The sequence below is a fragment of the Calliopsis andreniformis genome, unplaced genomic scaffold, assembly GCF_051401765.1.
Source record: "Calliopsis andreniformis isolate RMS-2024a unplaced genomic scaffold, iyCalAndr_principal scaffold0227, whole genome shotgun sequence".
NCBI lineage: Eukaryota > Metazoa > Arthropoda > Insecta > Hymenoptera > Andrenidae > Calliopsis > Calliopsis andreniformis.
The window spans coordinates 496,560-514,325 of NW_027480636.1; the positions used below are offsets into that span (position 1 = coordinate 496,560).

General features: G+C 28.8%; 1 protein-coding gene across 1 annotated transcript; it reads left to right on the top strand.

Moving 5' to 3' along the window:
• Positions 1 to 6,802: 6,802 nt before the first annotated feature.
• LOC143187760 (uncharacterized) lies at positions 6,803 to 9,483 on the top strand. Its single transcript, XM_076391976.1, has 6 exons — positions 6,803 to 6,833; positions 7,037 to 7,105; positions 7,560 to 7,770; positions 7,866 to 8,082; positions 8,184 to 8,448; positions 9,281 to 9,483. The coding sequence occupies exons 1-6, from the start codon at positions 6,803 to 6,805 to the stop codon at positions 9,481 to 9,483; spliced, it is 996 nt and encodes a 331-aa protein (XP_076248091.1).
• Positions 9,484 to 17,766: the final 8,283 nt, after the last annotated feature.

Below are 17,766 nucleotides of genomic sequence, written 5' to 3' on the forward strand. Positions count from 1 at the left end.
GCCATTTTGTAGGTCCTGAAAAACAGTAAAACTTTTGTATAGAGCATTTTTTTATAGCGCTTACACTTTGCGAGCTATAAGCACCGAAAGGAAAGGGGCAATTTGGTTTTAAGGGGTAGTTTCTCCCTTAAAAGTGCGTATGGGCAGCTACTCTGTATGGCAAAATTCTTAGGTAGGACCATAGAATAATTGTATAAAGTTTTATTAAAATCGGCGATTAACACTTCCCAAACTTCCGTCGTAAGACATAAATCATAAATCGGTGTAAGGTGTAGAATGGCAGAGAGAGGAGGCTAGGGTAAGAGAAGAGGGAGAAAATTGTAACCTCAAGAGGAACAACAAACACATATATACATAATTCGTAGAACTAATTCCAAACTTATATTTTTTTATTCTTTATTAACATATATATTTATCCCTCCCATAAGGGTATTTTTTATAAAATGAATAACTTTAAAAAAGTTATTAATTAAATTCAAACGTTTCAACTATGTACTTTCTATTATTATTGCAATTTCAAGACTTACTATAACCTGAAATTATTTAAATTTCATTAATAATAATTTATTTAATAAAAATTATTCTAATACATTTTTAAAATACAAACGTTTATATATATGAATTCTAATATCATCAAATATCATAATAATTATTCTTAGAATTATATATATTTATTTTAGTATTTAATTTCTAAAAAATTAATTTTTTTATTTTTATATTTGCAATTTAATATTTTTCATTAAATTATAGAAATAAATATTCATTTATTTCATTATCAATTTAACTCTTTATTTATTATAATAATTATATTTTCTAAATTAAAATGCTTATGATGTCAATTTAATATTTAAACTTAATATCTATTCTCTCTCCATATATTTAGTATTAGAAATTTTGATTTCATTAATAAATTTACAATTTATTCCTTTTAATCAGCCATAATACTTTCAATGAGATTTTAAGTTAATTGAAACTATTAATCTTCAAAATTAAATATATAAAATAACTACATAAATCTTAATTTTTTTATGAACTAAGAAATGGATATACTCTACTAATCATAAAAACATTGGAATATTATATTTTATATTCGCTATATGATCAGGAATAATTGGATCATCCATAAGATTTATTATTCGTTTAGAATTAAGAAATCCTGGTACATGAAATAAAAATGATCAAATTTATAATTCTGTTGTAACATCCCATGCTTTCATTATAATCTTTTTTGTAGTTACACCGTTTATAATTGGAGGATTTGGAAATTGATTAATCTCTTTAATAATTGGAGCACCAGATATGGCATTTCCTCGTATAAATAATATAAGATTTTGATTACTACCCCCTTCAATTATCTTATTATTATTAAGAAACTTATTCAATTCAGGATCAGGAACTGGATGAACAATTAATCTCCACTATCATCATTTATACAGGGTGTCCCACATAAGGTGGCGGAGCCGAAAAGGGGAGATTCCTGGTGTGATTCTAAACAACCTTTTCCTTTACAGAAATGTTCTCTGAAGCTTTGTTCACGAGTTATTAACGAAAAACATCGATCAATCAGAAAACGCGGATAGCGAGCGATCGGCCGTTCAGTGACAGCGCACAAGCTACGCGTAGTGTTTCCTACTCGCTGTGCTCGAATCTTGTACAAGAAACTCAAGGTCTCTATGTTATTGCCCAATTTCTCTTAAACTATTAGATGGGAAATTATGAAAAAAATCACGGACACGTCAGCTATTCCGACACATATTTTGGAATTTTTTCAAATTTTTAAATTAATTGTCTAAGTTGTAAAAAATAAAAAACGAGGAAGAAGAATATAAAAATGCCGATTTATTAAAGTAATGCTAGGCTGAACTTTACTTTGGGGAAACAAAAATTAATGGTTTTTTTTACATATTTTAATAATACTGGACGAGCGGTATCCAAAAATGCAAGTTTTAAGTTTAGGAATTCAGCGGTTGAAAAGTTATGCGTATTTAGAGGTGAGCATTTTTAAACTATTCACTAGCTATTTCGACGCCGTATTGGCTTGTACAGGCAGCTTAGCCAATGAGCGGAGCCGTTGGATATGAGCAATTGCGCCACTGATATCATAATAGCGACCATTTAGGCAGGATAAATCAAATTTCGATGTTCAAAGTTTTACGAGTGATTTGATTTACGTGGTGATACCACAATATTCCCATGCGTTTGAGTTTAAGGTGTTCATTGCTAATTTCTTTGATTTTGTGTACTTTCGATTTTAATATAGTATTTCTTGTAGAATAGTAGTATAGTATAGTATTTTAACATTTATAGTGTTGTAGTCTTTATAATATTTTAGAATTATTTATAGTATTTTATGATTTATATTAGTTTTTATTTAGTATAGTAAATGAGTATAGCATTTTATTAACGTATTTTAAATATCTTATATATAGTATTCTAACGTTTCATTCATATATTTATAGTATTTTAACGATTCACTCATTTTATTTATAGCATTTTAACGTTCATATTAGCTTTTATTTAGTACATTCAAGTAGTATAGCATTAATTTTATTTGATTGTTATGTATTATTAACTTTTGCCTACTTTCCGTGTTTTTTTTTCCTTTATTAGCTGTAGTATACTTTATATTTCTATTTTCTTGCAATTGTTTATTTTTTTCCTTTTGTAATAATGAGTGTTGGTAAATGGAATTTATCGAATGTTGTAATATGGGATAACGATTTAAAATAAAAAGAAATTTAATTGTAACACAACGCACGGAAGAAGTCTGTACGATATCAGATCCCACATGAATATATTCAAAAGTAAATAAAAAACCATAGAAACAAGACAGAACACTTTCTGTATCCTTCGATACTTTCGATACTTGTCTTTGTTCCTTGATTATATAATCTAACAGGCCCCCTCAAAAACAAGTCGGTGCTGTCCATATTAATTGTACATTAATACGTCTAATAAGTGTACTACGAGTATTACCGTACAGACTGTCTACCTTGTGTTTTATTTTGACTCTAATTCTGGGAACAAAATACAAATGGTCCAACATTCGTTGCAAGGGAATGGGGAAACCCAGAAAAACCCATCCAAACCATACAAACTATATACAAAATAATAATAATTTTTATGCTTATATTAATCTTATTATTCTAATCCCATTTTTGCTCTAAATTCCAAATATTTGCTTGCTGGCAACAGCTTCGTTAAAGCATCTGCTAGTTGATCACCTGTAGGAATATATTCAAGTTTTATTACATTCTTTTCAACTTGTTCTCTTGAAAAGTGGTATTTTATGTCTATATGTTTTGAACGCTTATGGCTACTTGGATTACTCGCAATATTAATGCAACCCATATTGTCTTCGTAAATTATTATTGCATCAAAGACATTTATATTAATACTGATTGCCAAGGATTTTAACCATAATGCCTCTCTCACAGCTTCAAAAAGAGCCATGTACTCTGCTTCTGTGGACGAGACAGCCACTGATGTTTGCCTTTTCGTATTCCAGCAGATTGTACATTGTTCATATAACTTAAATAAATATCCCGTTGTGCTGTTACGATCTGTATTTTCATTACCTCCCCAATCAGAATCGACATGTCCACTAAATAGATTTTTATAATCAGTTTTAACGTATGTTAATTTAATATCAGCAGACCCTTTAAGATACCTCAGAACCCTTTTAAGGTTTTGCCACAGTTCTCTGTTATTTTTACTTGAATATCAACTTAAAATATTTACCGCTATACTTAAATCGGGTCTCGTATAAATCATTATATACATCAAGCATCCAATTAAATTACGACAAGGTGCATTATATTCTTCTTCTGAATTCAAAGCTATATGATCTAATACACTTGGAAGAGGTGTACTTACAGGTTTGCAATCTAACATATTAAATTTCATAAGAACAGTCTTAATATATGCACTTTGATCCAATGTTACTTGTCCATTAGTTCTTTCCACTTTTATTCCAAGAAATAACTTAATTTCATTTAAATCTGTCATGCAAAATCTATTTTTCAAATAATTTTTGAAATTTTGCATTGTCTCAGATTCAGCAGTCATAATCACTAGATCATCCACATATAGTACCACATATATATTCTTTAATATATTCTTTCTATCTAATATATAAATACAACGATCCGCTGATGAATTTCGGAAACCTTTCTCTAGAAGAGCTTTTTCGAACATCTCAAACCAGCATCTGGCTGATTGCTTGAGACCATACAAAGCTTTATTCAATTTACACACTTGATTGTTACTATCACATTTAACACCTTCAGGAATTCGCATATAAATTTCTTCCCTTAAAATACCATTTAAAAATGCCGTCTTAACATCCATTTGATGCACTAGCAAATTATGCTGATTAGCAAAAGCCATAAGAAATCTAAAGCTTGACATTCTAGCTACAGGTGCAAATGTGTCATTATAATCTTCTAAATATTTCTGACTGAAACCACGGGCCACTAATCGAGCTTTGTATTTTAACGGATTTCCGAATTCATCATTTTTGATCGTGAATACCCATTTAAAATCAACAATGTTCTTATTCTTTGGCTTCGATACCAAATTCCAAGTTTTATTTATTACTAACGAGTTTATTTCATCGGCAATAGCTTGTTCCCACTTAGCTCTGTCATCTCTAGTTTTAATTTCATCAAATGAGTTGGGTATTTTGCAAATTATCGATTGAGCGCATAAAAGATAATCATCGTTATCATTAAATTCATTATATGACATAGGAGACCGTCGCTTAATCCTATCACTCCTTCTAGGTTCTATACTATCTTTTAATTCTACCACTTGATTATTTCCTGGTCCCGATACTCCTGTTACATCTGTTTCAGTTACAGATTTACTTTTCTCTTGATCTACCATTACTTTAATTCTCGGCTCTATCATATCTGATTTATTGTTATCAGATTTTTTTCTTTTTAACACATCTGATTTTTGATTATCAGATTTATTTACTCCACACTGTATATCTACTGATTTCAGCACTTCACGAGATGCATCAGTTTCACATAAACCACGTTTTAAACCTATTTCCTTTATTACCGGCCGAGATTCTAAGTAATTAATTTCATCAACTATTACATCTCTTACTATCTCAAATTTCCCATTTTCTACGTTCCACACTTTGTATCCATTTGGTGTAAACCCTACCAATATACATTTATAAGACTTTTCGTCAAATTTCGATTTCCTAATTTTATCATGCACATACACTGTGGAACCAAACACTTTTAAATACTTCAATTTGGGCCTTTTATTATGCCACAATTCAAATGGGGTTTTATTAACATTAAGAGCTTTCGATGGGGTTAAATTAATTAAATATGTAGCAGTTAAAACTGTTTCTCCCCAGAACTCTTTTCCTAAACCTGCACCGTTTATCATCGCACGTGCTTTTTCAGTTATAGTTCTATTCATGCGTTCTGCAACACCATTTAACTGAGGAGTTCGCGGAACCGTTAAGTGATAGCTTATACCCTTTTGTATACAATAATTTTTCATCTCATTAGATAAATATTCCTTGCCATTACCACAGTATAAATTGACAATCTTTAAATTAAAACGTGCTTCACTTTTAGCAACGTAATCCTTAAAGATTGTAGAAACATCTGATTTATTTTCAAGTAAATACGTCACGTAATAATACGTAAATTCATCTATGAAAGTTATAAAATACTTTTTATCATTAGTTGTAGAAGGAGTGATCGGTCCACAAACGTCTGTGTGAACAATAAACAATGGCTGCCTAATGTGACTTTTATCTTTTGCCTTTTCAAATAGCAATTGTGCTTGTTTTCCTTTAATACAAGCTTCATCGTCTGGAATTACTTTTTCAAGATACGTCACATCTTCCACCACCTGCTTATTCTTCAACTGTAAAAATTTTGCCTTTCCTATATGCCCTAAGCGCCTATGCCATAATTCATAATTATTAACTATCTTATTTGAAATATAAGAATTAAGTGAATTTACTCCTTTTTCGATGACATCAAAATCTATAGATATTAAATTATTTGAAGGCTTACCAATCATCATGATTTTACCGTTTTTGATTATTTCGACGCCCCTCTCATTGAAAGTTATACTCATTCCTTTTTGCTGCAACTTTCTAACGGATAGTAAGTTGTACGGCACGTCCGGGCAGTACAATACGTCCTCCAAAACGCCTTCAATTCCCGTATTGGTAGTCACAGGTATCTGTCCCTACTTCGATGCAGTTATATATTCTCCATTCTTCGCTATCGAAATCCTGATGGGTGGATCAAGTATGGTCATATTTGGAAATACATTATCTTCTTTGACTATATGATCCGATGCTCCAGAATCCAGGATAAATGTTAATTTTCTGGTTTTCATGACCTGGTAGTCTCCGGTCATAAAGGCATATCCCGACACGTTGTTGCTTGTAACAGCTTGCGTCGTCTGAATTGTATGTATATTTTGATTTTTGTTTCTTTGTTCTGCTCTATATTGGTGCCTCTTTTTATAGTAATAACACTCTTTAATCTTGTGTCCTGTTCTTCCACACTGATGACATTTTCCGGTAAAAGATTGTCTATTCGGCTTGAATGTATTTCCTCTTCTAATGTTACCTCTTCTATTACTTCCTCTTTTAAAGCGTGTACTTCCAAAATTATGTGGTCTTTGATTTTTCACTTCAGCTTGGAGTATTTTCGCGTTGGTATCCAACTTTTCACTCCTAATTTTCGTCTCATCATCCAACAGTCTCTTTTTAACTGTGTCAAGTGTAATTCTCGCTTCTGTCATCATCGTCTCAATGACAGTTGACACCGTATCATATACTTCGGGCAAACTAGATAACAAAATTGAAATAATTTCGTTTTCCCGAAATGATCTTTCAACGAACTGTCACTTTTCATTTTCAATCTTAATAGCTTTTTCCTAATGGATAATTCCGTAGCCGTACTTTGACTCTCATACACTGAATCTAAACTTAATATAATTGATTTTACTGTACTTCCCGGAGTGTCATACTTCAAATGCGTATCAGATAAATATTGCACAACAGTGCATTTGGCAATGCGTTCCGCCATCGATCATACTGCGGTGACAGGAACCGGTGGTTGCTCGTCAAGAACTTTTAATACATCGAGCTCATATAATAAATTACGAACTCTATGCTTCCACGCGTTGTATTTCGTACCACTGAATTGCTGAATGTTTCTCCTGTCTTTGGACATCTCCATCGTCACGCAGTTTAAAGTATTTTACACTTAATTGATTAAAAAAAAACTAAACTAATTAACACGCGATACACTTAATTATTATAGAATGAATTCTGGGCCCATAACCTGTTGTAATATGGGATAACGATTTAAAATAAAAAGAAATTTAATTGTAACACAACGCACGGAAGAAGTCTGTATGATATCAGATCCCACATGAATATATTCAAAAGTAAACAAAAAACCATAGAAACAAGACAGAACATTTTCTGTATCCTTCGATACTTTCGATACTTGTTTTTGTTCCTTGATTATATAATCTAACATCGAATTTACCAAATTCAAAAGAAAGTGCGATCGCCTGGGCTCAAGAGCATGGATTGTTAAGAACAGATAAAAATTGTTCTGTCCATCGAAAGCCGATGAAATTATATAAGTCATCGCAACACGGTGCTGGGCGGTTTCTCTGTTCGGTTGGAAGGTCCAGATGCAAACAATTTGCAGCCACAGTTGATTCCTTTTTTGAGGATGTCCGTTTGCCTTTTGATAAGGCGATAAAGTTAGAATTATTTTTCGTGATTTCATCAAATTAACGATTAAAAAATTTAGAAGATTCTTAAAAACGTTTTTTTGTTTTTGTAATGCTCGTTTTAGATTGATGTATTGTTTCACGCGAGATTTTTCGTGCGAAGATACTGCCCACGAATTGTGCGACTTCACAGAAGAAGATAGGACCAATTTATCATCTGCCACTATTTCTGCATGGTATCAATATTGCCGAGAAATGGTTGTAGATCATTTATCAAAAATTCAAGCAGGAATGCCTAAATTGGGAGGCATTTCCGAATCTGGATCTCGTATCATTGTTCAGGTATCTTATATAACTGTTCTATAGTACTTTTTCCATTTCTTTTCTTAGTTTTTATTCTGTAGTGACACATTGTTAGTTTTATATTATTTCATTTATAAAAGATTGACGAAGCCAAATTTGGAAAAAGAAAATACAATCGTGGCAGAAGAGTGGAAGGCCACTGGGTATTAGGTATAGTCGATACCAAAACGAATGATTGTCGAATGATAGTCGTTGAAAATCGAGAAGCATCGACTTTAATCGACATCATCGATAGACATGTAATTGCCGACAGTGAAATACACACGGACAGTTTTAAAAGTTACGCAGGACTTACTGCCCGTGGATATATCCATAAAACAGTAAATCATAGTATTGAATTTGTAGGTAAGGGTTAAACTAAACTTCGTGTTGAGGACCAAAATTTTTGGTAATTATTTAGAATAAGGGTCTCCTTAACAATTTCTTTGAAACTTTTTTATATCATGTGTCTTGATACGTGGATTAATTTTTCTAAATGAAGTGAAAATGATTTGTCGCTCTCTTTTCGTTTTCGAGATTTAAATTTGTATATGCTTGAAAATTATGGTGACAGGCCGAGGGTAGGTAGCAAAAAGGGGATTTGAGTTGGGTTAGAGCTACGGCCAGTAAAAGAGATGTTTCGAGTTGGTTAGAGCTAGGGTCAGGAAAAGAGATGTTTCAAGTTGGTTAGAGCTAGGGCCAGGAAAAGAGATATTTCGAGTTGTGTTACGTCCCCGTAACTTTTGACAGTAATTACCAGAGCCCTATATGCTATATCTACGCTATATATATACACATAAGCACGATTTTATTTCCGGTTCGGTTCAAAACGGTCTTAACGGAATCATTCTCGCGCGACCGAATTCGAATTCTTTCGCGGCCCTAGCTCTAACCCAACTCAAATCCCCTTTTTGCTACCTACCCTCGGCCTGCCACCATAATTTTTAAGCATATAAAAATGTTTATCTCGAAAACGAAAGGTGAGCGACAATTATTTCATTTAGAAAAATTAATCCATGTATCAAGATACATGGTATAAAAAAGTTTCAAAAAAATCGGTGAGGAGGCACGTATTATAAATAATTACTAAATTTTTTAATCAACTTTAATCTTTTGTAAATAATTTTTGTAAATAATTTTTGTAAATAATTTTTAATGCAAATAATGTAAATAAGTGTAAATAATTTTTTAATTGAAGCCAGCGATGGTACCCACACTCAAAAAATTGAGTCCAACTGGCGACCAGCGAAAGACTGGATGCGTGGAAGAGCTCGTTTTCACGACGATGAATATGCATACCGTTTATGCGAATTCTTATGGCGTCGATTTTGTAAATATAATAAAATTGATATGATGTCATCTTTAATGGATGCTATTAGAAACGAATATACATTTAATTGATTACATAATGAATTTGGCTTTTGCACGCAGTCACCACTTAGAACGACTTCAATTCGTTGAAATTAGTATATCTCATCACTTGGTTCTAGTCCGTCACTAGGTCTAGACTAGAAAGGAAATTGAAAAAGGGAAATAATAACGTTTGTATATACAGCTTAAATGGTCATCACCATATGCAATTGCTCGTAGCCAGCGGCTCCGCTCATTGGCTGAGCAGCGTGTAGAAGCCAATATGGCGTCAAAGTAGCTAGTGAAATAGTTTAAAAATGCTCACCTATAAATACGCATAACTTTTCAACCGCTGGATTCCTAAACTTAAAATTTGCATTTTTGGATTCCGCTCGTCCAGTGTTATTAAAATATGTAAAAAAAAACCCATTAATTTTTGTTTTCCCAAAGTAAAGTTTAACCCAAGAAAATATAAGTGTGAAACAAGATAAAACTATCTTTGAATCAAACTGAAGAATTTAAAAATTCATAAAGGTATGTATAAGCACCGACCAGATAATGATAGACCTAACATTCAATGGGGTTTTGTGTCTCAGGTCAAACTGCCTTACCGATGCATAGTTTGTAGACTGAATTAGGCATCCTCTACTCACGAATAACGTTTACGTGGAGAACTATTTCAACCTGTGGTGAAATATCGAATAGTGTGTGTGCTTACATACGTGTGACTTCTCAGAATAGAGTCGAATTTGACAGTTCATTCAATATAGAAAAGGAGCTTTGCGCACCCACGCTTTAGCTCACATACTATGTGTTACGAATTAGAACATTGTAAAAAAATGTTATTTTGCATAGTTATACATATAGTCATGTCGTTACTTTTGTCTCTTCATGATATATAAATATAAACATATATATGAAAATATAATATGTTCTTTTACATAGAAATAATAAACTAACTAATTAAGAAGACCATGAAAAATAAATTCCAACTTAAATAATTAAATATGCTAGCGTTAAGGTATTTTGAGAGAGAGTTTGGGACGGTTATCCGAACGAGAATGTGTCTTTGAGGGATTTATGATAGGGTAATAGGGTCTTAGTCTGCCTGTGGCTGATTGAAGGTGCATGAGATTAAACAGTCCCGTTGGTGCCTGATGGCTGATGGCTACGTTTGGCCTTCCAGTTATTGGGTGTTGTGTGACTGTTTGAAAGAAGAGCGAGTGTTTAAAGAAGGCAAGCGGCCCGACACCGTATTGCTAAAGAATGGGAGTATTGTTCCTAAAGGATCTGACCACGGAGTGGGGAAGGCTATGCCTTTCGGTAACAGGACTGTGATGAACCCCACAGCACTTACCCCAACCATTGTCTAAGGAACAGATTTCTTATTCTTCGTATTTTTCTGACAAATAAATTTCAATACAATTTCTTACAAATTTATCCAAACAAATTGAATCAGAGAACCATATCTAAATTTTAAAATTGTTTATTATTATAAACAATAATTTAACGGATTTTTTCCAGTTCTATTTAAAAGATCAGAGCGTTATTTATAGCAAGTCATCTTGGGAAATAATAATTGAAACGTTACGAGTATTAAGAAAGTTAAATATATTCTTATAGATATCGTCCAGAAGAATATAGAAAAAAATATAGAATCTCGTTTCAAAAATATCAGTGACCTTGAAATCTCGTAAAAAGCATGACTGGGAAAAATTCTTTCCATTGTTAAATTACATTGTGTAATAATAAACAGGACAAGTATGTAGGTGCTCTCATTTAGCTTGTTTATATACTATAATTATTATGTTTATTTATTATTACTATTTACTTCGAAATACTTTGAAACTTTGAAACTTTACTACTTTATACTTTGAAACTTTACAAAGATTGCAAGTTAAAGTAAGTTATTATACAACTATTACAACATATAACAAATATTGTTTCTTAGTACCATGATTTTTTTTAGTTATATACATTAATATATATACATTAAGGAGTTTTTATACTTTAATAGTTCAAATCGTTAGAAAATTGTACTGTTTAATAGCTTAATACATTACAAAATGTTAAACTTTAATATCTCAATGGCTGATACGGAGAGTATAGTTATTATTTATGTAAGTAGTTTGTCTTATTTTCTAAATATTGCAACTTGATTTATATTCTTCATATTTTCTATATTTTGGCAGAAATGAATGAAATTCGCAATATAGTTATTAACTATTACTCTTACATATACATTCAAAAATTGCGGGCTTAATATAACCTGCCTACTCCATTTTAATTGTAATTCCGAAAATTCGTAGCGTTGCAATCTACTTTGAGACTTCGCCGGTAATATTGGCGGTGACACTAAAGTGATAATGGGGTGCTAGCACCCCAAAAATCAGGGACAGAAAAATACATAGGATGTTAGGTCTATTATTACCTAGTCGGTGGTATAAGTTAATAGAGAGACGTGGAATAGACAAAATTATTGGTACGGAGCCAAATAGGTTATGTGAACAGGTGAAACAGGCTAAAGAGGTTAGCATAATTAGATATTGAAAGGAACAATTATGCAGTTAATTATAAAATCGTGTTAGAGGATATATTGTATTGTAATTCTGAAAGATTTCTTCACCACCCTAGGGGTATTTATCATGGCGCGTTACCCTTTTTTTATTATAATGGGTGGTTCGCCTATAGTCAGGTCATCCCACTTTCTAAAATGAAATTAATTTTAAATAAAACATAACAAATACATAATTTTTGTATTCATTATTAAATAAAGTATTACATTTTGAAATAATAATAGTAGATAATCTTGAATAATATTAATAAGAAAACATAACAAAACGTACTCTTGAAATACTACCAGTAAAACCTTAAATCTTGTGAAATAGTACATACTAAGCAAATAAATAAAACTCTATTAATGTATTAAAACATATTGAAAAGAATAAGTTGAATATATATACATCAAAATTGATGTTTTAAGAAAAGTGAAATTAAAAGAACATCGTTGAAAATCTACTTCCTATTAAAAGGTTTCTAATTTTCGATTTTTAGAATAGATGGCTGCACGCCTTTCCAACAGACTATTATTTAGAGTTTTTACATAATTGCTTGATAAAATATATGAAAAAATTGATAATAATTGAAACAAAATACTGTGGTAAGTTTGTCCACAAACGCATGTATCTGAAAATGCTAAATAATGCATATCTGCTTGAATACTAATATATGTTAATTTACATAAAATGTATTTATGATTTTCAGATTGTAAGAATTGAGATTCTAAATTACCATCATTTATTTTGGCCTCCAGTAGTGCATACATATGAATAAGTGTGGTTATCACTTCTTCAGTGGGAAGAGAAAGGCCGCCTCTTTGTAAGTGATCAAAATATATATCGCCTACAGTTTTACCTTTATCCTCCACAATTAATAACCTACATATATTGCAATTTCATTTTTTAGCAGCAGGTTGGGATGCATACTCGGATATGTAAATTTTAATGGAATCATCAACAACACAATTGGACAAATATGCAGAATCAAAGATTCCCAAGAAACCAGTTACATCAATGGAAAGATCGGTACTGTTATCATTCGAAATTTATTTTTGATTTCAGTAAAAGAAAACGAACTTGCCGATTTTGTAAATGTACGTTTCAATCTGATATTTTTTCTGCATGAATTGCTTCAGTATACGATATATGATGAATACAACCAGATAAAAGTCTATAATTTCCAAATCGTTTCTCTAATTTTTCGGTTGTAAATTTTCCAGCTAGAAAATATAATATATTAAAATTTTGTAAACAGTACTCTGTAAGTTGTAAAAGAACTGTAGTACTGTGATGCAGAGATTTGAAAGTATCTAATGTTAAGTGGCCATTTGTCTCTAAATTTTGCCAAGAACTTAACCATATTAGAAATTTCTTTAAAAATTCACATGTAAAATCATTGACATTCAAAATCGGTTTACAAGCTTCGTTTCTTTTCCTGTTGCCTTTCACAGTACTTGTATTATTCACGATGTTCCACCAATTGCGATATATTGAAAAGAATAAGTTGAATATATATACATCAAAATTGATGTTTTAAGAAATGTGAAACTAAAAGAACTTCGTTGAAAATCTAGTTCCTATTAAAAAGTTTTTAATTTTCGAGTTTTAGAAGAGATGTCTGCACGCCTTTCCAACTGACTATTATTTACAGTTAATGCAATGTACAATAATTAGTAATAATACAATAAATTATATTCTTTGGTTCAGTAAGTGGTGTAAGTTTAATACAACAACAGAAATAATGAATAAACTAGGATAAATATTGATAAATATATATAAAATATAAGTATCATTATATAATCAGCGGTTTGTTGTTCGTGCTGAGTTTTATTTGGCTTTAGGATAAACATCAGAGTGTCATAGATAATTAATCACTTGATAAATTTTACTAAGTAATTTGTAAATGGTTTCATTCAAAATGTCAAAATTGATTCGGAAAGACCATTTTCAATTTTATTATTATTTTTATACATCGATTTAAGTAAAAAAGTATACCTAATCTTATAGAAATATGATAAAAAATATATTCTTTTCAGAAAAAAGATAAATTTATTAAATAAATATTTTTGGGGGTGTTTATTAGGATAATAAAATAATCAATAACCAAAATAAATCCCTAATAAATAAATTAATAAAATAAATATTTTATCATAAAAATTCAATAAGATAATGTAAACTTTAAAGATTAGATAAAAAATAAGTATTCCCATAAAAGTAACTATAATAAACAAAAAGGAAATACATAAATTAATATATAAAGGTTCATAATATACTCTATAAGTAAAATTTTTAAATTCAAAAGGATAAAAGATTTATAAAACTAAACGAAATGAGTATCTTAGTGTAAACACCATAGACATATAAAATATACAAAATATTGTAATTCTAATATCTCTATTAAAAAAGAAATATTCAATAATTATATCTTTAGAGAGAAAACCTGACAAAAAGAAAAACCTGCATAGACTTAATTTTCCAATTAATAGAACTATACTATTTAAAGGTATTAAAATTCTCATAGAATTAAAATTTCGAATATCTTGGTTATTATTAGATCTATGAATAAATCTTCCTGCACATATAAATATTATTGATTTAAATAAATCATGAATAACTAAATGAGAAAAGGCTAAATCCACTAACCCTACAGATAAAATTCTTATTATTAATCCTAACTGACTTAAAGTTGATAGGGCAATAATTTTCTTTAAATCATATTCAAAATTAGCAATAAAACTAGCCATAAATATATTAAAGATTGAGATAAATAAAATAACGTTATTATTTATTGTAAACACTAAACTGTAATAACGGATTAATAAGTAAACCCCTGCAGTAACTAAGGTTGAAGAATGAACTAAAGTAGAAATAGGGGTTGGAGCTATTATAGCTACAGGTAACCATGATGAAAAGGGTATTTGAGCTCTTTTAGTTAAAGCACCTAAAAATATGAAAAATATTATAAATCTATCTATTTCATAAAATATTAAATTTCACGACCCATTTGCGGAATTTGAAACAATCAATATTAAAAATCCAATATCTCCAACCCGATTACATAAAATTGTTAAAACTCCAGAATTAAAAGCTCTATATCTTTGATAATAAATAATTAAACCAAAAGAAATTAAACCTAGCCCATCCCATCCTAATAAAATTGATAAAACTCTGGGACTTAAAGTTATTAAACATATTGATAGAATAAATAAAATTAATAAATAAAAAAACCGACAAATTCTTTTATCTGACCTTATATATTCAATTCTGTAAATTATTACGCATGAGGAAATAATAGAAACAACTCCGATAAATATTAATCTAATAAAATCCAAATAAATTCTAAATTTTATACAAAATAAATTTATTAAATCCCATTCTAAAATAATCACATATTTAGATGTATATAAATATAGGCCTAAAAATAGGTATAGTATTTCAGAAAATAGTATGAATAAACTAATTAAAAACATTTTTATGATAATTTAAAATATAAATACATATATCATAGACACCACAAGTCAATATTTTAATTAAACTATTTAAATAAAATATATTTAAAATTAATATGAAAAAATAATTAAATTTAAAAATATAAAATTTAGGGGAATTCAATGCATCAATAAAATATAATAATCTAAGATATTAGCATTAAAAATCTTTAAAAAAAAATTTATTTTTCCATGTTGAACATAAATATATAAATATAATGAATAACAAAATCTAAGAAAACAATAAAAAATTAATAAATAAATCAAATATTTCAATCATAAATAAATAATTATTAAAAAAAATACCTCACCAACTAAATTTAATGAAACAGGAGCAGATATATTAGATGTACAAAATATAAATCAAAATATAGATATTGAAGGCATTAACGCTATTATCCCCTTATTTAAAAATATAATCCGTCTCCCTGAAGATTTATAACACAAATTTACTAAATAAAATAAACCCGAAAAACATAATCCATGAGCAATTATAATAATATAACTACATACAAATCCTAAAAGTATTTCAGTTATTATAGATCTTAATAAAATTCTTGTATGAATTACTGAAGAATAAGCTACCAAAATCTTTATATCAATTTGATGTAAACATAAAATTGAAACAATTAACCCCCCAATTAATCTAAATACTAAAATTACCAAATTTACAAAATAAAAATTAGAATAAAAAATATATATAAATCGCAATAAACCATATGTTCCTAATTTTAATAAAATAGCTGCTAAAATTATTTCTACAAACACAAGGGCTTCAACATGAGCTTTTAATAATCATCCATGTAATATAAATATAGGAATTTTCACTAAAAATGAACTTAATATATAAATAAATATAAAAATATTTAAATTATAATCTATTATTTCTATTAAATTTATTAGGGCTAAATTATTCGAATAAATAATAATTAATAAAAAAACCAGTAAGGGAAATGAAAAAAATATTGTATAAAACATCAGATAATAACCAGCTAACAATCGTATGTTACCTGTCCCTCATTTTACAATAATTAAACATATAATAATTAACCTTACCTCAAAAAAGAAATAAAATATTAAAAAATTTATTGTTAAAAATGTAAAATATAAAACAATCAACAAAATCAAATTTAAATTAAAACAAATTCTAGATAAATTTATTAACAAAATCAAATTAAAAATTCATAAATTTAAAATAACTGATATAAATGAAAAAAAATTGAAGCCAAAATTAAACCTAATTGTGTTTCAATATATTTCATTTCTAAAATTGAATAATAATATAAATCTAATAAACATCAAAATAAAAATGTAAATTTTAAAAATTTATTTAAATTATAAAGAAAAAATAATATCAAAATTATTAAAAAAGCTTTTATCATGTTAAAATTAATATTGAAATTCTTTGATTCCCATAAAAATAAGTACAATTAACTAAAATTCTCAAACCAATAACTCTATCGCACACAGAAAATACTATAAAATATATAAAAATTCATTCGTTAGAATAAATTTCAAACATAAAGATTATTGATAGTATAGGAATTACAAAAAATTGTATACTAATCAATATTATCAATAAATCACTCTTAAAAACGAAAATCAACATAAAATTTAATAAAATTAAAATAAGTAAATAAGCGATAAAATAAAATCATTATTTTAGTTAAATAGTTTAATTTAAAACATAAATCTAGTAAATTAAAAATATTTTATAATAATTTTAACTAATTAACCACAAAATATTTTATGATACAAAATATATAATAATTTTATTTTCAAAAAAAATTAAATAGATAATTATCATTAATCTCCAAAATTAATATTTTAATTAAACTATTTTTTGAATCAAATAAAATAATATAAAATGATAATATATATTAAATATATATCAAAATAGCAGAATATCTTGTTGGTGTCCAATTTTGATTTCAAACGAATAACAAATTGAAAATTAGTTTGTAATTTATACGACAGAACCTAATAGGTAATAAGAAATAAACTTAGATCAAAGGTTAATAAGGAAGTAACTAGTAAAGTTAGATAAGGTCCATAATTATATAAAATAATATTTATTTCAATCAATAAAATAAATCATTAATCTTATAATAAAATTAAATTAATCATTAGTCATTAAACGCCTTCTGTGTACTAGCAAGATTTCCACCCATTTTGGTAAAGATCAAAATAAGAAAAGAACTTTATGAAATGAAAGAAAAGGATAATGCTAGAAATAGTAAAATTAAAAATTTAGCCAGAGTAACAAGAACGATAATAAATTAAGGTGT